We start from the raw sequence: 24,939 nt of genomic DNA on the forward strand, positions 1-24,939 counted from the left end.
GGGGGCAGACAACGGGGGGGCCCGTTGCTTTGGGGGGGGGGGGTGGGGTCCCCTCCCTTCCCTCCCCCCTTCCCCCCTCCCTCCAGTTCATTTATTCTTTGCTTCACCATCTCTTTCTGTTTTCAGAAATCAAAATGCAAAGCCCTGGAGGGCGTGCCCGATGCAGGCAGGCAAAAATAAAATGGGGTGATTTGCAATAGTCCAGCACCTAAGGCGACCCTTGAGTCCGCCTCCCTTCCCAGCGGGCCCTTCTGCAGAGCGGCAGGAGGGGCCATGGCAAAGAAGGCCCTGCCGCACCATGCAACGTGGGCTTGACCAAGGTCCCAGAGAGGTCGGCAGCCCTTCCAAGGAGGAGCCCTTCTCCCAAACGTCCAGCAACTTTTTCAGCCCTTCGCCAAGGAGCTCTTCTGCTTGAAGGGGGGGGGGTCTAGCCTGGGGCTGCAGTGAGCCTACTTGGGGGCTCTGCCCCCTTCCCTATAGAGCCGGGCCCCTTCCTTAAAGGGGCCCGACCAGTGTTCCCTCTAAGCTGAGTCAGTGTGAGCCAGCTCACAGGTTTTCAGCGTCCGGCTCACGCATTTTTGTCTCAGCTCAGGGAGGAGGGCTCCTGGGCAAAATGATTTATGCAGCAGCCCAATATCTCGCTCACACAACTTTAAGGCCAGCAGCTCGCAAAGGAGAATTTTTGCTCACAAGACTTCACAGTGTACTTCTTCTCCAGATTGGTGTCCTGGTTAAGTGCGCGGACTCTAATCTGGGAGAACCGGGTTTGATTCCCCACTCCTCCACTTGCACCTGGCTCGATGGCCTTGGGCAAGCCGTAGTTCTGATAAGAGCTGTCCTTGAAAAAGAGCAGTTCCTGTCAAGAGCTCTCTCAGCCCCGCCTACCTCACAGGGTGTCTTTTGTGGGGAGGGGAAGGGAAAGGAGTTTGTAAGCCGCTCTGAGACACCTTCGGGTAGTGAAGGGCCATGGGGTATAAATCCAATCTCTTCTTCTCAAACATATTTAAAGGGATCCTTTAAATGCTTTTGAGAAGAAGAAGCGGGGGTGGTGTGCACCCCTCTCCCTCCAGTTTGGTGCCGTGGTTAAGTGCGCGGACTCTAATCTGGGAGAACCGGGTTTGATTCCCCACTCCTCCACTTGCACCTGCTGGATGACCTTGGGCAAGCCCTAGTTCTGTAAGAGCTGTCCTTGGAAAAGAGCAATTTCTGTCAGAGCTCTCTCAGCCCCACCTACCCCACAGGGTGTCTGTTGTGGGGAGGGGAAGAGGGGTTGTACGCCACTTGGAGACTCCTTCGGGTAGTGAAGGGCAGGGTATAGATCCAATCTCTTCTTCTTCCCTCCTGCAAGACTTAAAGGGCCCTCCAACTGATCAGCGTGCCATGTGCTCCCTGCCGATCAACTGAAGGGCCTTGCAGGACAGTAGGGAGAGGCGTACGTGCTACCCCACTTCATTATGGCAAATAATGGCAGCCCCACCAGAAACATTTTTGCCCCACAAGCCACCAGATCCTGGCTTACGCGTCTGACGGAGCCTTGTGGGGAAGCTGGGCCCAGCACGCTTCTCACTGGCCTCTTCGCCTGCCCTCGTGGCTGACAGCACCCTTATCGTGGGCACCACTTCCGCCTGGCCGGCTTCCCTGTTCGGAGCAAGCGGCCAGCATTCGGCCTCTGTTTGTTTTCCTCACCCATCCTTGCTGTGTTCAAAACGGACGGGCTCACGGTTCAGGACGTGTTGGCACACTGTCTTACGGCACCCTTATTTAAGTTTTTTTTAAAGGGATAATTGCAGGCAGGGGTCATTTCGTAGAAACAGAGGTGCAGGAGCTCAGTAGCATGACTCATTAGCATAACTCATCTGCGTATGCCACGCCCCCTGACATCACCGGAAGTGTGTCAGAAGGCAACCCCCACCACTCAGGCTCCACTGGACTGTTTTGGATTGCTAGCTATTGGGGGGGGGGATGCGCAGATCTGCCCTCACAGAGGAGGGAGAGCTTGTACCTGAATAAACCTTGGCCTTAAAGGTGCCACTGGACTGTTTTGGGCCGGGGGGAGCTCTACAACTTACCTGGCTGCTTCTTGCTCTGACTGAGGGTTGCTGGGAGCAGGGGGTGGGGCTTGTTGCATGTGCCCGCCCCCCTGGGCTCTTTACTGCCGGAGCTCTGCTCCTGTGCGCTCCTGCAGGAAATGACCCCTGATTGCAGGCATCCCTCTACTTAGAGAAGTTAGCCATCCTGGAATTAAGATCGGCTTTTACGGCTTTAAGATTTCAATCCGTGCCCTCAGTGATCAGGACTGGACATTTTTTTGGTATCCCTGCCCCTCCTTAGACTTTGTCTTTGTGACACGGGGGGAAGTAGACGGTATAGTACATTACATTCCGAGATGCTCGTGGCATGAAGCTGCTAGGTTAAAATACATCATCCCTGTTATTCCGCCGGGTAATGGACTCTCCGATCTGGATTTGGTCAAATTTTTACTCTCGGACCTTGATGCTAGTAGAATGGCGCTATTTGCCTTAGCATCAAGGAAACACAGAATGAGCGTAGTATTTAATTTAAAGCAGAAGGAGTATAGGATTTAAGGCCGTTAACTGATATCGTTTAGTGCCTACGTGTCATTTTATAGCCTGATGTATTTTCTTTGCTCAACCATGGTGTGACTTGTTATGGCCTTTGGCTAAGACAATAAAACATATCTGTACTACACCCCCGACCTTGCTGGAGCTGCGGAGACCATCGGCAGTTTCCCCTCCGTCGCCTCTCCCTCGGAGCTGATGCTTGTAATGCTCCCTCTAAGCTGTGGAGTCCTGTGAGCGAAAATTCTGCTTTGTGAGCTACTGGCACGGAAGCTGTGAGCGAGCGATTTGGCTGCTGCATCAATTAGTTTGCTCTGGAGCCCTCCTTCCTGAGCGCAGACAAAAATCTGTGAGCCGGAGGCTAAAAAACTGTGAGCCGGCTCACACTCACTCAGCTTAGAGGGAACCCTGCTTGTAACCCACACGATTCATACCAGGGCTCCTTAATGTCTGAACGAACAGCCACTGAGCCTTTCAAGGCGGTGGGAGAACAGCGGGAGGCCGGGCTGGGTTGGCGGAGGAGATGTAGCGGAGATGGAACCCAGATGTCACAGACCGGGTGGGAGGGCATAGAATGGCTGTTGAAGAGGGGCGGGGCAGAAGGGAGATTGTGGCCCGGCCGATCAGAAGGATTTGGGCACAGTAACGTTCTGGTAATGGCCAAGTGAAGGCACAAGATTGTGACACTTGGATTTGCTTACCGGAAACCGCTGAGGTTCCAGAGGAGAAAGGGGTAAAAAACGGGCCTGCTCCGGAGAGGTGGGGAGGTTTTCGCAGGGCCTGCAAGGACGTGGCCCCCGGGGTGATCCTTCCAGGGCCAGAGAGGCGGGGCTGGGCGCGTGTAGACAGGCCTTTTGTGTTCCAGGGCACTGACTCTCCTTCTCCCCAGGCAGAACCAGGAGAATGGCCACCCGCAGGTGGCCGCAGGGAGCCGGGCTCTTGGGCGCGGGCGCCCTCGTGACGGTCTGCGCAATGCTGATGGGGTCTGTCTCCTCGCACGAAGGCTGCCACGGCCACTCCCACGGGGACTTGCACCACGGCCACAGCCACGCTCACCACCACGGTCATGAGGATATCTGGCACGGCCACTCGCACGAGGACCCCCATCACGGACACAGCCACTCGCACGGCGACTTCCAGGGGCATGCCCACGAGGACGCTCACCACGGGCACAGCCATGGACACGAGGACCCCAGTCGTGGACACAGCCATCCGCACGGGCATGCTCACGAGGATGCTCGCCACTGGCATGAGGACCCGCATCACGGGCACGCGCACGGAGATTTTCACCACGGGCACAGCCACGGGCACGAGGACCCCAGTCGACACAGCCATTCGCACGGGCCTGCTCACGAGGACCCCCATCACGGGCACAGCCATTCACACGGTGACTTCCAGGGGCACGCTCACGAGGACGCTCGCCACGGGCACACGCACGAGGATTTCCACCATGGGCACAGCCATTTGCATGGGCACGCTCACGAGGGCCCCCATCACGGGCACAGCCACGCCCATTCCCACGAGGATCCTCACCAGCTAGTCCAGAGCCCCTCGCAGCGGGCCAGCGGTCCCAGTCGGGCCGAATCCTTCCACAGCCATGGGAAGCCGTCTCTGAGGAGGGAGAGGCTGGAGCCGGTCCAGCTGTGGTCCTACGTGAGTCTCCCGGCCTGAGTTTCCCCGGGGGCTGGGGCGCCTCGTCCCGCTCAGGGGCACCATCGACCGTGAGCGGGTTTGGGGCAGGGGGCAGAGCCTCTTCCACGGCCTCCTGGGCTGTCTTCTGGCGGGGTCGTTGCTGGGAAATGAGGGGGGCGGGAGCCGTTTCATGCACTCCCCACTGTGTTCGTTGGGGGGGGGTAGAGAAGCTGGCTTCCCAATTGCAGAGAGAGAGAGGTTCTAAACCAGAACTCACTTTATTCCATTGCTCACTCTTAAGTCAGAAAACACTCTTGGAGCATTCCAGTATTCGGCGTAGAATATCTCAGCACAACCCCAAGACATAAACAGTGCACTTGAAGTTCTGTAAAGGATATAAAGGAGCCAGTTTGGTGTAGTGTGCGGACTCTAACCTGGGAGAACCGGGTGTGATTCCCCACTGTTCCTCCACTTGCACCTGGCTGGGTGACCGTGGGCAATCTGTAGTTCTGATAAGAGGTGTCCTTGGAAAAGAGCCGTTTCTGTCAAGAGCTCTCTCAGCCCCACCTACCTCCCAGGCAGTGTTCCCTCTAAGCTGAGTTAGTGTGAGCCAGCTCACAGTTTTTTAGCCTCCAGCTCACAGATTTTTGTCTCAGCTCAGGGAGGAGGGCTCCAGAGCAAACTGATTTATGCAGCAGCCAAACCGCTCACTCACAACTTTAATGCCAGGAGCTCACAAAGTAGAACTTTTGCTCACAAGACTCCACAGGTTAGAGGGAACATTGCTCCCAGGGTGCCTGTTGTGGAGAGGGGAAGGGAAAGGAGTTTGTAAACCACTCTGAGACTCCCGAGTGAAGGGCCGTGGGGTATCAATCCAGTCTTGTTCTTCTTCATCGTTTTTGGTTGCTCTGCCTAGACCCATAACGGAGGGTGACTAGCCAGAACAACCAGGAACAAAACGCAACTCCGACATCAGGTACTCTTCTCCAACCGTGGGGGCTAATATACCTGTCAGTCAAGTCTGTGACGAGCATGTGACATGCGTCTGACATAGTCGGCAAAGCTCAGCCCCTTTCTTTCTATCTCTGCAGTCAGGAAAGGCAAGGAAAGCTGGGTTGCGTAGGGTGACTCACGGAATCAAGGAAGCTAGTTTTTGATGCTCTGATCTGTTTAGAATTTGAAGGGACTCCTGACGGCTGCACAGTAGAAACAGTCCCAGGATGCGAAAGTCACGTGAGGCAGAAGTCGTGTCCAGGGTTCTCAGTACCCGAAGGCCACGGCACTGAGCGGAGTCCTGAAGCCTCCTGGGAAATAGAATGATTGATTGTTTGATTTGACTTTTACCCCGCCCTCCCCGCCGAGGCGGGCTCAGGGCGGCTCCCATAAAACTAATAAGACAATATACGTCTTATAAAATGACAGATACATCAATTCAAAGCATTCATTGAGCCAAAGATTCCACTACAGAGGCTAATTGCCGTAGGAATGAAAGTCACATCGGTTGAGCGGAGGACAGAGCCTCTGTCCGGCCCCGATTCCGCGACGGTCATTCCTTCCCCATGGGAGACCCAAGCAGTGCTCCCTCTAAGCACTGTTTGGTGTAGTGGTTAAGTGTGCGGACTGTAAATTGGGAGAACCGGGTTTGATTCCCCACTCCTCCACTCGCAGCTGGCTGGATGACCTTGGGCAAGCCACAAGTTCTGTCAGAGCTGTTCTTGGGGGAAAAGGGCAGTTTCTGTCAGAGCTCTCTCAGCCCCACCTACCTCACAGGGTGTCTGCTGTTGGGAGGGGAAAAGAAAGGAGTTTGTAAGCGGCTCTGAGACTTCCTTGGGTAGTGAAGGGTGGGGTATAAACCCAATCTCTTCTCTTCTTCTTCTAAGCTGTGGAGTCTTGTGAGCAAAAATTCTCTTTTGTGAGCTGCTGGCATTACAGTTGTGAGCAAGCGATTTGGCTAAGGCATCAGTTCGTCTGCTCTGGAGCCCTCCTTCCTGAGCGGAGACAAAATTGTGTGAGCCAGAGGCGAAAAAACTGTGAGCTAGCTCACACCGACTCAGCTTAGAGGGAACACTGGACCCAAGCAGGCCCCACCAGGCCCGCCTTCTCTGGATTTGGCCTGCTCGGCCGCCTCCCTCTCCCAACGGGGTCTGTCCTCTGGGTCTTTCCAGCCAGCAGGTCCGTAGGTCTCTGCTGGGGGAGGGGGGCATTTCTAAGTTGGCCTCTCCGTCAGACCCATCAAGAATCCCGCCTCTGCTTTTAGTGAAGAAGAAGAGATTGGATGTATACCCCACGGCCCTTCCCTACCCAGGGGAGTCCCAGAGTGGCTCACAGTCCGCTTCCCTTCCCCTCCCCACCCCGCAATTTATTTTAATTATTTATTTTTCCAATTTATTCCCCGCCCTCCCCGCCAAGGCGGGCTCAGGGCGGCTTACCTAAAAGCAGGGCTTTTTTGGTAGAAAAAGCCCAGCAGGAACTCATTAGCATTAGAGGCCACACCCAACAGCAGAAACGTATTGGCATATTAGGCCACAGCCCTGACAGCACAGCTCATTAGCATATTAGGCCACACACCCCATGTTACCAGCAGGGTGGTCATCCAGCCACGCCCACCTTTTCCTTCATATTCTGTTGACCTTGTTTGTGGTCAAAACGGTCCAGGGCTTTTTTTGTAGCAGGAACTCCTTTGCATGCTAGGCCACACACCCCTAATGTAGCCAGTCCTAATGCATTTCTGCTGTTGGGTGTGGCCTATTAGGCTAATGAGTTCCTGCTGGGCGTGCCCAACGTGCCCAACTCGGGAGCCAGCCGGAACTCCGTTCCTGTGCGTTCCTGCCCAAAAATAGCCCTGCATAAAAGTAAATACAAGGTCACCCAGCAGCTGCATGTGGAGGAGTGGAGAATCGGAACTCGATTCCGCGCTCTCTGCCACGGGATACTGAGTCACACTCAGGAGGTCCGGGGGGGGGGGGGGGGGGTGACCTTCGCTGTGCCCGAGAAGGGATCTGAACTCAGACCTCCTGGAGCTGGGCTGAAAGGGGAAGGAAGGGCTGCCGCAGGTGTGTGACCTCTCCCCCGCCTCACCCTCTGCTTCCCCCCCGCAGGCCATCGGGGCCACCCTCCTCATCAGCGCCGCCCCGTACTTCATCCTCTTCCTGATCCCGGTGGAGTCGAACTCGGCCCAGCACCAGGCCCTCCTCAAGCTGCTGCTGAGCTTCGCCTCGGGGGGCCTCTTGGGGGACGCCTTCCTGCACCTCATCCCTCACGCCCTGGGTGAGTCGCCGGGGGGGCCCCCAGCTCCGGGGAGGGGGAGGTGCTCCCCCCCCTGCTCTGCCTGACCTACTTCCCTCCCTCCCTCCCTCTCCTTTCCAGAGCCTCACGCCCATCACGGAGAAGGAGGGGGCCACTCCCACGCCGAGGCCAAGCCCCCCGGCCACGGACACTCTCACCAGGGTAAGACCTGCCCTCGCTTTGTTCCGTCTCTTTCTGTCCCGAGCTCCCTCCCCGGGTTCATCTTCACAACGAGCCTGCGAGGTAGGCCAGGCTGACCGAGAGACAGAGGGAGGGGCTGGCCAGAGGGGAGCCGCACGACGTGAGCGTTCCGGCGGGAACTGCCCACGGCCGACATTCTCTTTTGGTCTGATGAACAGGGTGTGAAGGGGACCCCCACCCCGGGAGGAGCGCAGAGGATGCGGCGGGGGCTTCTGCACCCCCCTAAAAACATCAGAAGGGCCCTGCTGGATGAGACCAGGGAGGGTTCCGTCTAGTCCAGGATCCCGTCTCACGGGCATAGATTGCTTGGAAATGGGGTTAGACAGAGTCACAGAGGATAAGTCTATCAATGGCTACTAGCTCCACGTTCAGAGGCAGTATCAGGGCAAGACCTCAGCCTCTCTGCCCTGTTGCTGCCCCTCCAGGGGAACTGGCTGGCCCCTGTGTGAGACGGGAGGCTGGACTAGTTGGACCCTCCCTGGTCTGATCCAGCAGGGCTCTTCTGAGGTTCTTCTCAGGGGAAGGCCTCGGCCTCTCTGCTCTGTTGTTGGCCCTCCAGAGGAACCGGTTGGCCACTATGTGAGGCAGGATGCTGGACTAGATGGACCCTCACTGGTCTGATCCAGCAGGGCTCTTCTGGTGTTCTTATCTGGGGAAGGCCTCGGCCTCTCTGCCCTGTTGTTGGCCCTCAAGAGCAACTGGTTGGCCACTGTGTGAGATGGGGAGGTGGATTAAAGGGACCCTCGCTGGTCTGACCCAGCAGGGAACTTCTTGCGTTCTTCTCAGGGGAAGGCCTCGGCCTCTCTACCCTGCTGCTGGCCCTCCAGAGGAACTGGCTGGCCATTGTGTGAGACCGGAGGCTGAACTAGATGGCCCCTCACTGGTCTGATCCAGCAGGGCTCTTCTGAGGTTCTTCTCAGGGGAAGGCCTCGGCCTCTCTGCCCTGTTCTTGGCCCTCAAGAGCAACTGGTTGGCCACTGTGTGAGATGGGGAGGTGGATTAAAGGGACCCTCGCTGGTCTGACCCAGCAGGGAACTTCTTGCGTTCTTCTCAGGGGAAGGCCTCGGCCTCTCTGCCCTGTTGCTGGCCCTCCAGGGGAGCTGGCTGGCCCCTGTGTGAGACGGGGATACTGGAGGGAGAGTCATCCCGCGACTCGTGGCCCGCAAGCTCTGACACGCCACCTTCCCTTCTCTCCCCTCCCCTCGCCACTGGCGGCTAGATCCAGCGCACCAGCACATGATGTCGGTCGGGCTCTGGGTTCTCGGGGGCATCGTGGCCTTCCTGGTGGTGGAGATGTTTGTTAGGCACGTGAAAGGCGGACACGGACACAGCCACGTGCACAGCCACGGTGGGTAACGGCCTGGGTCCTGGCCAGGGACTGTGGGTAATAGTGTGTGGGGGGTAGTAGAGATGTGAAGGCCCGGAAAAATTTGGGGGGGGCGGGTTTTTTCCCCTGAAGCCTCCCCCCCCCCCCCGAAAAATTGAAAAATGAAAAGGAAAGGGGAAGAAATTGATTATGGAACGTTTTATTTTAACATGACGAAACAATATTTTGGGTCAAGGTGTTCAAATATTTTCCAAATCATTTCTAAAAGATACGTATGGTATGAGATTGATCTAATTTCTGTGCACTGAGGGACAAGCAAGCCCTAGGTTACCAACTGAACTCTCCCATGCAAGAACAAAGATGCATTTCTACCTGTAGGAGGTGCTGTTGTCACAAGAAAAGAGAAAGGTTTCAGTTTTGTTTTTGCCTGTGCGTGGGTATTCTGTTTGGAATAACTGTTTGGATACACTGTATTTTTAATAGTCTAGTTGTGATAATTTCATGCCCAGTAAAAATGTCCATAGTCATATTTTAGGTTCCTAAAGTAACAGAATGACTTTCAATCTGGAAAAGCATTCTTTTTTCAATTTTTCCGAAAATTTCCATTTCCATTTTCTGGAAATTTTACATCTCTAGAGGGGAGAGAACTCGGTGGGGGGGGGGCACCGTGTCTACTCCTGTGTGGCCAAGGCAGGTGGGTAGAGGACATGCCAGGTCTTCTAATATCCTGGCAGTCAGAGCCTCTTTTCACAGAATCATCAAGTTTATCTGGGGTTTTTTTGTGTTTATTTATTTATAAATGTTTTCGCATTTCTACCCCGCCCATCCCGTAAGCGGGCTCGGGGCGGGTTACGACATTCTAATAAGTACAATAAAATTTGAAACACATTAAAACATCTAAAATTGGTAGTCGTAGCTTGCCGTGGGGAGAATCCGGCCCATTGATGTGACTGAGTATGGCCGGTTATCAGTAGGCGGGAGACCGCAACCTTGGGGCGGGGGGGGCCTATATGTGGACGCCCACTGCCTCGGCCAAAGGCCTGGCGGAAGAGCTCCGTCTTGCAGGCCCTGCGGAATGCCGTACGATCCCACAGGGCCCTGATCTCCATAGGGAGCCTGTTCCACCGGGTGGGGGCCAGGACGGAGGAAGCCCTGGCCCTGGTCGAGGCGAGGCGGACATCCCTTGGGCCAGGGACCACCAGGAGATGTTGACTCTCAGAGCGTAACACTCTCCGAGGTGTATATGGGAAGAGGCGGTCCCTTAGATATATTGGAAGGGACCTCCAGGGTCATCTAGTCCAACCCCCTGCACAAGAAGAAGAAGAGAAGAAGAGATTGGATTTCTTCCCCACCTTCACTACCCAAAGGAGTCTCAGACAGTGTTCCCCCTAAGCTGAGTTAGCGTGAGCCAGCTCACAGTTTTTTAGCCTCCGACTCGCACATTTTTGTCTTAGCTCAGGAAGGAGGGCTCCAGAGCAAGCTAGCCAAATTGCTCGCTCACCACTTGAATGCCAGCAGCTCACAAAGCAGAATTTTTGCTCACAAGACTCCACAGTTTAGAGGGAACATCGCTCTCAGAGCGGCTGACAAACTCCTTTCCCTTCCCCTCCCCACAACAGACACTCTGCTGAGGTAGGTGGGGCTGAGGGAGCTCTTGACAGAAACTGCCTTTGAGAGAATAGCTCAGAGAGAACTTGTGACTGACCTGAGGTCGCACCAGCAGCTGCATGTGGAGGAGTGGGGGAATCAAACCCGGTTCTCCCAGATTAGAGTCCGCGCACTTGACCACGACACCAAACAAATGCAGGAAATTCACGCATACCTCCCCCCAGGGCTATTTTTGGGCAGGAACGCACAGGAACGGAGTTCTGGTTGGCTTCAGAGTTGGCCACACCCACTACAGCCAAAACCTCTGCATGTGTGGCTACAGAGGGAAGGCCTGGAGAGCGACCACCCCCTGATGACTCCAGGGCGGGCCAGGGGGGCACCAGCCTTTCCCAGCCTGTCCAAGGGCCGGTTTGCCCGGGCTCCCCACATCCGCAGGGCACCTGGGCCAGTGACCCCCTGCTCCATGCCCAGAAGGTGGCAAAAAAACCCTCCAGGATCTCCGGCCAAACTGACCCCAATGAAGAAGACCATCTTCTGGGCTGAGGAGGGAGAGGCGGGCAGAGGGTGGGCAGGGTGTGGGCCAGGGAGGACGGTGACGCCTTAACCCCTCTGCTGGCTGCGGCGGGGGTGTGTGAGCGGGACTGGTGGGGGGGCGGAGTGGGGCAGGGCCGGCGTCTTCCCCACCAGCTGGTCCCTCCCGGGGCAGCCGGTCGCCCTGGCGTCCTCTCGGAGTTTCCGTGCGGCTGACAGAAGGTGGGGTTCGGGTCTGGGTGGGCTCCATGTCTGTCCGGGCCTCTCCTGATCGCTCTTTGTCTCGTGTGCCCCCCCCATCCTCCCGCAGCCGCCAAGGCCAAGTGCAGCGATGACGAGGGGGAGAAGGAGCCCCCCCAGGGCGCGGGTGAGAAGGCTGCCTCCAAGACGAAGACCCCGGAGTCCAGTAAGTGGGGGGGGGCAGTGTTCCCTCTAAGCCGAGTGAGTGTGAGCCAGCTCACAGTTTTTTTAGCCTCCGGCTCACACTTTTTTTTTTGTCTCAGCCCAGGAAGGAGGGCTCCAGAGCAAACTAATATAGCCCAGTCGCCCGCTCACAACTTTAACGCCAGGAGCTCACAACGTAGAATTTTTGCTCACGGGACTCCACGGCTTAGAGGGAGCATTGGTGGTGGGCAGTGTTCCCTCTAAGCCGAGTTAGTGTGAGCCAGCTCACAGTTTTTTTAGCCTCCGGCTCACACATTTTTGTATTCGCTCAGGAAAGATGGCTCCAGAGCAAACTAAATCATGCAGTAGCCAAATCACCTGCTCACAACTTCAATGTCAGTAGCTCACAAAGTAGAATTTTTGCTCAGAGGGCTCCACAGCTTAGCGGGAACATTGGTGGGCAGTGTTCCCTCTAAGCTGAGTTAGTGTGAGCCAGCTCACAGTTTTTTTAGCCTCCGGCTCACACATCTTTGTCTCCGCTCAGGAAGGGATGGGGCTCCAGAGCAAACTAATTTACGCAGTAGCCAAATGGCTGGCTCACAGCTTTAATGCCAGTGGCTCACAGAGTAGAATCTTTGCTCACAGGACTCCACAGCTTAGAGGGAGCATTGGTGGTGGGTCTGAGGGGGGGGGTGGCTGGGGGCCACTTTTCAGCCTGCTTGCGGGGGTGGGCAGGGGGCACGGATCTCTGACCCTCCTTCTCTCCGCTCTCCGCTCCCAGCCATGCGTGTCGCCGGCTACCTGAACCTGGCGGCGGACTTCGCCCACAACTTCACGGATGGGCTGGCGCTGGGGGCCTCCTTCCTGGCGGGCAGCACCGTGGGGGCCATCACCACCCTGACCGTGCTGCTGCACGAGGTGCCCCACGAGGTGGGCGACTTCGCCATCCTGGTGCAGTCCGGCTGCAGCAAGCGGAAGGTGAGCCTTCCCGGTCCCACCTCGGGGGGTTGTGGTTGGCCGTCTGCGGGGCTTTGTCTGCCGTGGGGGGGGTCTGTTCTTCGTGCCGGGTGTTGCCGGCTGTGGGGGGACCTTGGGGGGGGGGGCCGGCCACCTCGTGTGCGACGGAGGGTGGGCGGGGGGGGGGGGGAGATTATTCTTATAGGGGACTCCGGCTGCATTTGGAAGGGAAGAGGGAGGGTGTTGGTGGGCCCTTGTGGGATCCAGTGAGGCGAGTCTTGTAAAAGGTTAGGGTGAGAGTGGCCTGCAGCTCTTAGCCAGCATGGCGGAGAAGGGAGCCTCCGTGGACAAGGCCGTCGGTTTATTTTCAAAACGTACCATCCTCACGCTCAAGGCAGCTTCCAGCGGGATTCACAGGCTGTCTTCAGGGCCAGGTTCCGGAGGGGGCCAGAGGCTTTCCTAGCCGGCTTGAGGCCCTACTCCTCTGAATCCCAGAGCCAGGAGGCAGCATCGGGGGAAGGCCTCGGCCTCTGTGCCCCTGTTGTTGGCCCTCCAGAGGAACCGGTTGGCCACCGTGTGAGACGGGAGGCTGGACTAGATGGACCCTCCCTGGTCTGATATTTGTAAAGCCTCATCAGAAAGCCACTTTGCTTTCTTGCATTTCTTTTTCTTTGGGATGGTGGTGATTGCTGCCTCCTGTACAATGTCACGAACCTCCGTCCATAGTTCTTCAGGCACTCTATCTATCAAATCAAATGAATTGAGCAAGCCACTATTTTTTCAGAAGACTTACTTATTGAATTGAATAATCTTTATGATTTGGATTTAACTTTATAACTGATGTGTTTAGTTCTCTGATATGGTGTAGGACATGTTTAAAGTACACTTCGGAAGTTTTCATTCTAGTATAAGACTCTTGAAGTTTACATAAATCTAATGACATATGAATTTGTAATAGTTGTTATTTGGTTCACACATCGCTTATAAGTGAATTTTCACGGTGTTTTCTAGTGGGTTTGGCCACTATGTGAGAGAGGACACTGGACTAGATGGACACTGGTCTGATCCAGCAGGGCTCTCCTTATGTTCTTATCAGGGGAAGGCCTCAGCTTCTATGCCCTGTTGCTGGCCCTCCAGAGGAACTGGATAACCCCTGTGTGAATCGGAATGCTGGACTAGATGGACCATTGGTCTGACCCAGCAGAGTTCTTCTGGTGTTCTTATCAGGGGAAGTCCGTGGCCTCCATGCCCTGTTGTTGGCCCTCCAGAGGAACTGGTTGGCCCCTGTATGAGACAGGATCCTGGACTAGATGGACTCTTGGTCTGATCTGGCAGGGTCTGTCTTATGTTCTTATCAGGGGAAGGCCTTGACCTCTATCCCTTGTTGTTGGCCCTCCAGAGGAACTAGTTGGCCCCTATGTGAGACAGAATCCTGGACTAGATGGACCACTGGTCTGATCCAGCAGGGCACTTCTTCTGTCCTTAAAAAATAATAAAGAACATTTACATTTAATGCACACATTTAATACACATCATATTTTATATAATGTAATGAAATGAAATTTTCCCATTGCTTGACTGAGAGTGGAGGGGCTGGACCTGTTGGGCCAATGGGTCAGAAGTCAGGGGACGGATCATCTCGGCTATGGAGAAGTTTGGCTTATGAGAGGTCCAGTGTCCAGGCGGCACGCCCCGCTGAAAGATTGCTCACAGCGATGGGAGCCGCATGGGGCTCTACCCCCAGTAGAGGGACCACTGCCATTCTCCAGCCTGTAAGTGGAGCCGCAGGCCCCACTCTGGCAGAGGAGCTTGGTGCCCCATGGGAGGAACAATGCAAGAGAGAGGCCCCATCTTGGCATGCACAGCAGGAAAGGCCATGGGCCCACATAGTCCCCAGGATTCCCTCTGTGGGGATCTCAAAAAATGTGGTGACCTCCCCCTCCAGAGGCCAGAGCAGGGCAACCCTCCCTCAGTGTTCAAGGTGTGAATGACTGCACCCCCAAATTCAGGTGGAGGTGGCCCAGTGTCAGAGGGTGCTGGACTCTATGGCATTGGGTATCCCCCTGAGGTCCCTGTCTTCCCCAGGTGCCGTCCCTCTATCTCCAGGAATTTCCCAGCCTAGACCTGGCGACCCTACCTCCCCCCCTTACTGCTGGTGGCCAAGTGGGACCTGGCAACCCAATCCTAGTCTGACATTAATCAGACTAGTAATAACATTGATGCCAGCATAAGCGTTGCAAAATGAACATGGTCTTGAAGGTGCCACCGGACTTCTGCTACAGTAGACTAACATGACTACTCCTTTGAAGCACCAAAAGCAGCCCTATGTTATGGGGGGAATAAAGGGATGCAGTTGGAGCTGCATCTGGGGCTGCATCTAAGCCTGCCCCACAGGATGCCTTTGACATCAGCAGATATGCATTTTACCCCCAGTTAGTCTGTTAAACTTTGGCCCACAAAACTTCATGGTAGCCAAGCAGTTCTACAAGAAAATTGTCCTTCTGTCTCTCTGTAGAACCTGACATTTGAAAATGACAGACATGAAAAACTCAGGGGGGACACCTGGAACATAAAGCAGAGAAGAGACCAGGTTATAGAGGCCTGGCCCAAAACAGAGCGATCTATTAGAACATCTACCTTGGAGCCCAGGCCCGCCGCTTGGATGGGCGTTTCCTCCTCCTCCTTTTTACCCCTCGCAGATTGCCATAGCACGGCGGCCGGAGGGAGAGCGCAAGATGGCGGCCTTGGAACTGAGGCTGCACTTTTCTGACGTCTGATCGCTCCTGCGGTGTTGAGCCACATCTGCTCCTCTCTATTTCTAATTTCAATATTTGTTGTATTAGACAGAAGAACAATTAAAGGGGCAAAAGACAAACTAATTCCTGTTTTCATGTAAATTCTTTTGCCCATTCTATATACTGTCACCTTTAGGCATGATCATTATATACATTCTTTTTAGCAGATTCAGAAACTATGATTATAGCTGGGTATTAGTTTACTATTGTTAAATTTTCTAGGAGTAATGCACCATCTCATCATTATAAGAGTGCAATATTCTCTGAGATTTCAAGGATAACAAGTTTGCGTTATTTTGGCCAAATGGGACATTGCTGTTTCGCAGTCTTGTCTTCAGCAATTCCTTAACAATAGACTTGAAATGTCTAGCAACATTACAATGATGAAAAAAATTGTTCTTATTTATTATGAACAGAAACTTATACTCAAACTTATCTGGCTGCAAACTAGACCTACCTCCCCCCTCAAATATCAATCCATGCCAAAAAGAAAATTCCTTGTATACAGAAATATAATATCAGGAATTAATGTTCTAATCTAGACTTTCCCTAATATGCTAGTTTCCAACAGAAGGATTCCTTCCTTCCTTCCTTCCTTCCTTCCTTCCTTCCTTCCTTCCTTCCTTCCTTCCTTCCTTCCTTCCTTCCTTCCTTCTGATCACTCTGGGGTCACCAATGCCCAGGTGGCATCTGGAGATCTCCTGCTATTACAACTGATCTCCAGATTACCAGGATCTGTTCCCCTGGAAAAAATGGCTGCTTTGGAGGGTGGACTTGGCAACCCTATGTGAATCTGAAGTGGTATAGCTCTTATATGGGTTTATCAGTGCAGTGAGAACCAGGGCCCAGTCTTTCTTTGATCAGGTGCTAGATTTGTTACAGGTCTGCTTCAAGGAGACAGTGGTGTAGGGGCAGGGTTTTGGCTTGTCATTGTGTGGAGAAATGTATTTACGCATGGAGACCTTGGGAGTTTCCTTCCTTTGGCATGAGAGGTTTCATGAGATGTTGCCCATACAGCTTTAAAGGCTATGCCTTCTAAGGTGTGTCGTGGGTATTTGTATGTGGGGCAAGCACACACTTTCTGAGATAACCCCAAAGAGGCAGTCTCTGTGTCTGTATGCAACAATGCTCCTAACCACCGGTATACCAACATAATTCCATCAACACGAATTCCGCTGTGACTCATCAGTTGATCTTACGTTACCGAAAGTTCGACAATTAATGGCTTAACCACTCACTTGAGGATTTCGTTTCAGCAGATTCTCGGAGGCTCCTGGACACTCCATTTTGCCACTTCTGTTGTGGGAAAATAAAGAATGCATTATTTCTCCTTAGCATACACACCCTTTTCCAGCAAGACATTCTGTCCGTGCCACTAATTACTGTTAATTAAAACTTTCGATGAGAATTTAGGTACCTGTTGACAACCAAGAATGGGGGAGGGAGAGAAAGCAATCATATTTTTGCAGGATCAAGGTGGTCATGCCACAGATGTGTATAAATGACTTCTAAGAAGACAGCTGTTATTTCCATGGACAGTGGCATATACCCAAACTATACATTACAATCAGGGATCATTTCGTAGAAAAAGAGGTGCAGGAGATCATTAGCATAACTCATTAGCATAACTTATTTGCATATACCACACACCCTGACATCACCGGAAGTGTGTCAGAAGGCAACACCCACTGCTCAGGCTCCATTGGACTGTTTTGGATTGCTGGCTATTGGGGGGGGGCGTGCAGATCTGTCCTCGCAAAGGAGGAAAAGCTTGTACCTGAATAAAACTTGGTCTTAAAGGTGCCACTGGACTGTTTTGGGCCGGGGGGGGGTCTGCAACTTACCTGCCTGCTTCTTGCTCTGACTGAGGGCTCCTGGGAGCAGGGGGCGGGGCTTGTTGCATGTGCCCGCCCCCTGGGCTCTTTACTGTCGAAGCTCCGCTCCTGTGCGCTCCTGCAAGAAATGACCCCTGATTACAGTGTAACACACTCACAAACATACAGAAAGAAAAAAAAAGAGACTGTATACAGAAGAAAACAAGAAAATTATACGAATTGTACAGAAATATGTTTCGCAACTATCATATTGGTGCTTTCTTTCTAAGTGTCATTTGGTGTAGTGGTTAGGAGTGCGGACTCTAATCTGGGAGAACCAGGTTTGATTCCCCACTCCTCCACAGGCAGCTGCTGCTGTGATCTTAGGTCAGTTACAAGTTGTCTCAAAGTTGTTCTCTCAAGGGCAGTTCTCAGAAGAGCTCTCTCAGCCCCACCTACCTCATAGGGTGTCTGTTGTGGAGAGGGGAAGGGAAAGGAGATTGTAAACTGTTCTGAGACTTTTGGGTAGTGAAGGGAGGTGTATAAATCAACTCTCCACCTCCTCTCCTTCTATCTTAATTTTTCTGTCTGGGTACAAAACATTTGACAGTGCAATCCTAAATCAAAGGGCATAGAAGGGTGTACCTCTATTTAGGATGGCACTGATGGTTTCAGGACCCACAAAGTCCCCATGCTTTAGTAGAAGCTGTTTTCAATGCACCAGTCTGCTGGGTGGAGAATACCTCTGATAGCATGCAAATTCCCTTTTTTAGGACCAAGTAATGACAGCTTGGTCTCTTTGGTTCTGTTGAAAGGGATAACAAAACTTGATTGCCAAAGAAGAAGAAGAAGTCTGGAACCAAAATACTTTTATCCACTCACCAACTAGACAAAGGGAGAGTGACATCAGCCTCCCTTCTTTACTGCTGAATTTAAATTGTTTGCCTTGGGTTTAACCCAAGAACTTGTTTTCAGAGTCTGTTTTCAGTTCTTGAATATCAAAAGTAGCATTCCTCTGAGGATCCACAGAAGGCCGTTCCCTGCCCATTAAGGTGAATACAACTATCAACCAACAAAAAGGCTGCAGGCAAAATTAGAGATCTAACATTTCTAGAAACTTTGAAGCCCTGGGTGGTGGTGGGGAGTGAGAGAGAAAGATGGGAATTGTGGCAGAAATTGAAATACATGCAATACTTACATTCTTAATTGTACACATGGCACTCTCTGCAAAACACTGGATAGCCCCCCTCCCCTGCTAGATTTCTACCTTCATAACTAGTTAGTGGTTTAAAGGTATCTAGGTATCTAGAATGATACAGGGCTCTTCTTATGTTCTTATCAAGCCTAAAGGTATTTTATGGCTTTAACATAATAAAATCTATCATTTCTAACATAGCATATAGAAGTTGTACTATTTGACATATTTATGAGTGTTTAAAAGTATAAATGCCTCAGTTTTCTACAAGACTACATTGTGCGTGTACTCAGTACTAAAGCGAAAAAGAACTGTGAATTGCTGCTCCCTAAACTACCTTAGGACTGCTGGGGCTCAAGTGGTTAAGATGCTGAACTGCAAACCGGAAGGTCGGTAGTTCATCAGTTTGAGACCCGAGTGCCACATGACGGAGTGAGCTCCTGTCTCTAGTTCCAGCTCCTGCCAACCTAGCAGTTCGAAAGCAAGAAATTGCAAGTAGATAAATAGGTACCACTTCGGTGGGAAGGTAACAGCGTTCCGTGCGCCTCAGCGTCTAGTCATGCCGACCACATGACCATGGAAACGTCTTTGGACAGCGCTGGCTCTTCGCCTTGGAAATGGAGATGAGCACCGCATCCCTAGAGTCAGATTCGACTGGCTTTCGAGCAAGGGAAACCTTTACTTTACCTTTACTAAACTACCTTAGCATATGTAGAATATTGCTTGCCATCTTACATGTAGGAAGACATGGAAATAGTTGAATACAGAAACAAATTCTATAAAGAAAAGGAAGTGTGTTATCTGTACAGAAACAGTCTCATACAGTCCCAATAGAACAAGCAGCATATTTGGAAAACATGTTAAATTAGGATTACCAACCTCCAGGTGGTGGCTGGAGATCTCCTGGGATTAGAATTGATCTCCAGGCAACAGAGATCAGTTCACCTGGAGAAAATGGCTGCTTTGGAAGGTGGACTCTCTATGGCATTGTACCCCTTCTTCTCCTGCCCTCCTCATACTCCACCCCCAAAATCCCCAGGTATTTCCCCAACCCAGAGCTGGCAACCGTATTTATGACACTGGAAAACACTTAACTTTTCAATATTGTATTTTTATACATTATATTAGTTGTGGACAAAACTAATCACATTTCAACAATAAATATATGTTTGAAAATATATTCATATCTACATTATGGACAGGAATGACCACTCATACTTTAGATTCTTACATAAAAATCTTCATACACACTGAGTGACTAACCCAATCTTGTCTTTAAAAGAGGAATTAGATAAGCACATGGAGCAGAAGTCCACCAGTGGCTATTAGCCACAAGGTATAGATAGGAACTCTTCGTCTGGGGCAAGTGATGCTCTGTATTCTTGGTGCTGGGGGGGGGGCAACAGTGGGAGGGCTTCTAATGTTCTGGCCCCACTGCTGGACCTCCTGATGGCAGCTGGTATTTTTGGCCACTGTGTGACAGAGTGTTGGACTAGATGGGCCATTGGCCTGATCTAACATTGGCTTCTCTTATGTTCTTAAAGCCTTTTCACCAATTCCAGAGGAGAAACCATTTCACAGTTCTTTTCAGGGCTTCCCCCAATGTCCATTTGTTTCTTGGAAAAATGGGGGGGGTGTCAGAATTCCCCACCTGCCAAACATTTTTGGGTTTTATGTGTTTTTTTCTTGGTGGGGGGAGCCACATTTCTAAGCAATTTTTTTTCTGTTTCCTAAACATCTGTAATTAGTCCAGTGTGGCATACAACTGTCAAAACCTTCAGGATTGCTCACTCTGGTTTGGGAAATTCCTGGAGAATGGGGAGGCTGTCCTGGGGAGGCAGAGTTTGGGGAGGGAGCTCACTGGGGGGTATTTCACATCCTATGATGTCACATCCAGATAACAGATCAGTTCTTCCAATCTTTCCCTTCCTGTGAGATTACTACCTCCCACTGAAATTAAAATTTTAAATTTCCCACCTCATCTTCCTTCTTGCCACCTTTTCTTCCCATCTTACATCACTTGTAGGCTTCTGTGTGCATATATATTCTTCATCTCATGTTGTTCAGTCGCGCAGTTGAGTCCGACTCTTTGCGACCCCATGGACCACATCATGCCAGGCCCTCCTGTCTTCCGTCGTGCCCTGGAGTTTGCTTAATTTTATGTTTGTTGCATCGATAACACTGTCTTTATCTCATACTAACCCTTTAATCCTAAATATTTGTGCTGGTATAACTGGCTGCTGTTCCAGTTAAATCTGAATCAACTAAAAAAAAAAGGCTCAAAACTCTCTTCAGGTTTTTCCTCAGTGTTAAAGAGAAAAATAGATTTCAAAGGACACCAGCCAGTAGCTGTTCCATCCCTCTCTCAATCCCCGTCAGGCCTCTGGCCTTTAGTGCCATAACAGGTAACAAACAGTCTCTATGGTATACCATAGGATAAAAAGAAGTCCTACAACTTTCATCCATTGTAGCCATTCTAGGACTTCCATTTCTGCTAGATTTTGTGGTATACCATGGAATCCACCCTCCAAAGCTACCATTTTCTGTAGGGGAACGTACCTCTGTAGTCTGGAGACTGAGCGGTTGGAAATGGACTACAGGCCCTACCTTGAGGTTGGCAATCCTATTTGTAACAACTAACTTTGCTCCCCTTTCTACCTTGATATTTTGCAACCATCTAATTTGGCTTGATGAAGAGTTCCGAGCAGCCTGGGAAGCTACATGCCCCCATAGCGGGCAGTATTGGCTTACTGAAGGTTGTTGCTTTACCAGTTTTGAGCATATCAGTTTGAAATAAATCAGTTTGGTATTAGAAGCAATAAGAAAAGACTCAGGAGTCTGGCACTTTTCAGTTTAGAAGAGAAGAAAATGACTCAAAATGAATACAACGGAAGTTTACAAAATGAAGACGAAACGGTTTTTACACCTTGCTTTACTCTACCTTAAGGAGACTCAGAACATTTACAATCACCTTCCCTTCCTGTCCCGAAAACAGGCGCCTGCTGAGGTAGGTGAGGCTGAGAGAGTTCTGAGAGAACTGTGACTGACTCAAGGTCACCCAGCAAGCCTCATGTGGAGGAATGGGGAGCCAAACCCAGTTCTCCAGATTAGAGACACGGTATAGAGAAGACACTCTCAAACTACCGTACTAGAAATTAGGGACATCCAATTACATAGACAAGAGTAGATTCAGGGCAGACTAAAGGGAGTACCACTTCATGCAATGTGTAATTCACTTGTGGAGCGCACTGCCATGATACGCAGTGATCACCACTAGCTTAGATGGCTCTAAAAGGGACTAGACAATTCCTGAAGGATAGACCCAACAGTGGCTATTGATCATGAAGGTCTTTATATTCACTATGTGTCTGGATGATAGTTGTGGGAGCCAGCAGCGGGGCATGACCTGTGCTCCTTCTGTGGGGCATCTGGTTGGCCACTGTGGGAAACAGGATGCTGGACTAGACAAACATTGGATCTGATCCAGCTGGGCTCTTCACTCTTAGAGAAACAAGGCCACACTCTTAAAGAAACTCTTAAAGATACACTCTTAAAGAAACAAGAATACCGGAACCAGTACGGTGTAGTGGTTAAGAGCGGCGGCGGACTCTAATCTGGGGAAATGTGTTTGATTCCACACTCCTCCATGTGAAGCCTAATGGGTGACCTTGGGCCAGTCACAGTTCTCTCAGAACTCTCTCAGCCCCACCTACCTCAGAAGGTGTGTTTTGTGTGGAAAGGAAGGAAAAGGTGACTGTAAGCCACTTTGAGACTCTCCTCGATACAGAAAAGCAGGGTATAAAAACCTATTCCCCATTTGGTCTCTGCTTACCCTGCCTTGCCATCTCAGCTGCACCTCCCTTCCAGAGTTACTAAAGGCGCAATCAGGTAAATTATACACAGAAAAGCAATGACCTACAATCCCCTCAAGTTTTCTTGCTTGAGAACATGTGTCACAGTTCTCAAGTACCAGAACCTCATTAGTTAGTTAATTAGTTTATTATTGCGGTCTTGAGACCAACGTACAGAGTAAGCATGAAACAGTCATAAAATACAAAATACAAAAATTATAAATCTGAATTTAAGAACTTTTAAAATGCGATTCCCACAATCTAAGAATTAAGGCACAGAACTCAGCAACTGAATGTGTAATTTCTGTATTCTTAACTGATAGGAGCCAGTGAAGCCTTGCTTTGTTTGTATAAATGTCCTATCAACTAATGGGGTAATGATTTTTTAAAAAGCCTCCCTGTAAAATGGGCAACTGAAGAACATATGCTCTACTGATTCGACCTCTCTTAAAGGGCATAGGCATAGCCTTTCAGAGTAGGGGGTATTACTGTACCTTCCTTGAATAACCGCAGATGGGAGGGCAGAACATCTAGCTAGGGCAAATGCCCTTCTAGAATTCTTTCCCTCCACTGAAGTCAAGTATGTTGCCGGCTCAATGGTACTTTTGATATTTAACAACACCCGAGTTTGGAAGCCTTAGATATGTCAGATTGTCGCTCAATATCTTCAACTCTTTGTTTAATTCGCCCTTTAGCTTGTTCAAATCCATAGGATAAAAGTAGCTGAGGTGAGAAGCCAATTCTATGAATATGATACTGAACTGCCTTGATCCAGCTGGATTGGAATTCGTCCTGGAATATCAGGGGAAGCAGAACCTCATTTCTATATGAAAAGTAGAATGCAGAGGCAGCACTGATAGAATGCACCCTCCTTGGACTTCTGTTGGGGAAGCACCATTTTTTAAAGAAATGTTCTACTATGTTAAGGCCCTCCCGCAATGAGAAAACCAGCGCAGAAAGTAAAGACTTGGACCCTGTCTGCTAATGTGCTAGTTTTCTAGTTGCAAGGAAGGTTTTCCCAACCCCTCTTGAGGCAACATTCAAAAACGTGATTCTTTCTCCTGTTCTGACATGGAGAGTCCTTTCTACCGCCTCAACATTTTGCCACTGCTTTCTGCTGCAGGGATAGATCCATTTGAAATCCCTGGATCCTTTTCAGTTATGACATTGATCAGAACAGGCTTAGTCTTGAAAGTTGCCTGTCGCAATTCATATACCCTGGAGTGTCTCTGTTGGAGGAGCTAGAGGGAGAGGCATAACGGACTATGCAACTGCTGACTTAATTTCTTTTCTGGCTGCCCTGCATCTGATTTGCATCACACATATAAGCACACAACCCTTCAGACTTTCCCACATGCATCAGGGCTTTGGTCTCGCTCAATTTAACATAACTGGTTTCAGCCTACATGACAAAGCCGGTGAATGCTAATGTGAGCTGTATGCTGGAACCTGTACAAGTCATCCAGATTAATGGCAGTTTTATCGTATATTCACAATTCCCTTCCACCTATCTTGCCCCCTTTTGATGAGTCTGGATATACCCCAGAACACTCCATTTGGTCCCTAATACTTGGTTGACAAAAGAAGGAAAAATGATAACCTACCAAGTAAAGACTCGATAAATAAGAGCACGTTGGAACAAGCCACTGGTGCCTTTGGGGTGGAGGAAAGGTTAATGAAATTTTGACAGCCAGGATTTAAACTCTTTCTGAGAGCCAAGTCCTTCTGGGACTACAACATAAGAACACACAAGTTCTGAAACGTACCGCAGGTGGTTACCAAAAAAGCATTTTCTCCCCACCCAAGTGCAGATATGCAAGGCGGTGGAGCTGGTTTTGAAAATCTTAGGAGGGAAAACAAGCCTTAAGGCACATCAGAAGCACATGGAAGAGAAGCACCCAGCAGTTCCCAAGTCCCCTTCAGCTGAAGTTTGAGGCTTTCAACCGGTGGACGTCCGAAAGAGGAGAGAAGTGATACAAGCTGAATTTAGGACACCAGGCCTGCATTATTGGAACACAGAGCAGCTAGCATGGGGAGGGGAAGAGAAGGAAAATATCTTGGGCTGCTGCTCTCAAAGGGAACTGTGTGGCTCTCCAGCAGTCTTTGGGGCAGGGCAAGGCAAAGCAGCAGAGTTTTCTATTCAGGGAAGAGGGGCAGGAGCAACAGCTCCCCCACCAATGTTCCCGAGGTGCAGCAGGATCAAGCGCCGCACAGAGGTTACAAAGAACAACTTGTGGAATGTCAGGAGGCTGTTTACCCCATGCCTCACCCTTCAAATGTCTTGAGCCATCTTTCTATGTTTCGAGAAAGTGTACAGTGACTCACAAAATCTTATTGAAATAACTGTTGGAACAAATTTTGAGTCTAGTGGCACCTCTAAGACCAACAAAGTTTACTTCTGGGTGTAAACTTTTGTGCGCTTATACCCAGAATTAGACTCTGTTGGTCTTAAAGGTGCCACTGGACTCAACACTTTTGTTCTAATTGCTTCAGACCAACATGGCTACCCACCTGAATTTGAAATCTGCTGTTAGCCTTTGAGTTGCCCTTGGACTTCCGTTTTAGTTCAGTAATCTTCTCAAGCATTCAACCATTCCACCCAAAGCTTGTTCTTATCATTTCTTTCCTCCTGAAGCTTGCATACACATGCAACCAATAATGCACAAAGGCCAGTTTCTGTGGGTGCATATCTAAATGTAATTAATGATTAGCAGGACATTTCAGGGGGGGGTTTCTTCAAGGGAAAAAAAATTCAGAGTTGACTTTATTTCCACAAAGTG

General features: G+C 50.8%; 1 protein-coding gene across 1 annotated transcript in view; it reads left to right on the forward strand.

Annotated features, from left to right (window-relative positions):
• The window catches only part of SLC39A7 (solute carrier family 39 (zinc transporter), member 7), a 15,561-nt gene extending 280 nt beyond the window's left edge, over nucleotides 1-15,281 (forward strand). Inside the window, exons 2-8 of the mRNA XM_015410262.1 lie at nucleotides 3,469-4,232; nucleotides 7,310-7,478; nucleotides 7,578-7,658; nucleotides 8,917-9,045; nucleotides 11,474-11,569; nucleotides 12,329-12,525; nucleotides 15,204-15,281. Coding sequence (XP_015265748.1) covers nucleotides 3,483-4,232; nucleotides 7,310-7,478; nucleotides 7,578-7,658; nucleotides 8,917-9,045; nucleotides 11,474-11,569; nucleotides 12,329-12,525; nucleotides 15,204-15,281 — 1,500 coding nt within the window. The 5' untranslated portion in view covers nucleotides 3,469-3,482. The remainder of the gene's footprint in view (nucleotides 1-3,468; nucleotides 4,233-7,309; nucleotides 7,479-7,577; nucleotides 7,659-8,916; nucleotides 9,046-11,473; nucleotides 11,570-12,328; nucleotides 12,526-15,203) is intronic.
• Nucleotides 15,282-24,939: the final 9,658 nt, after the last annotated feature.

The sequence above is a fragment of the Gekko japonicus genome, unplaced genomic scaffold, assembly GCF_001447785.1.
Source record: "Gekko japonicus isolate JY-2015 unplaced genomic scaffold, Gekko_japonicus_V1.1 scaffold1280, whole genome shotgun sequence".
NCBI classification, from domain to species: Eukaryota; Metazoa; Chordata; class Lepidosauria; order Squamata; family Gekkonidae; genus Gekko; species Gekko japonicus.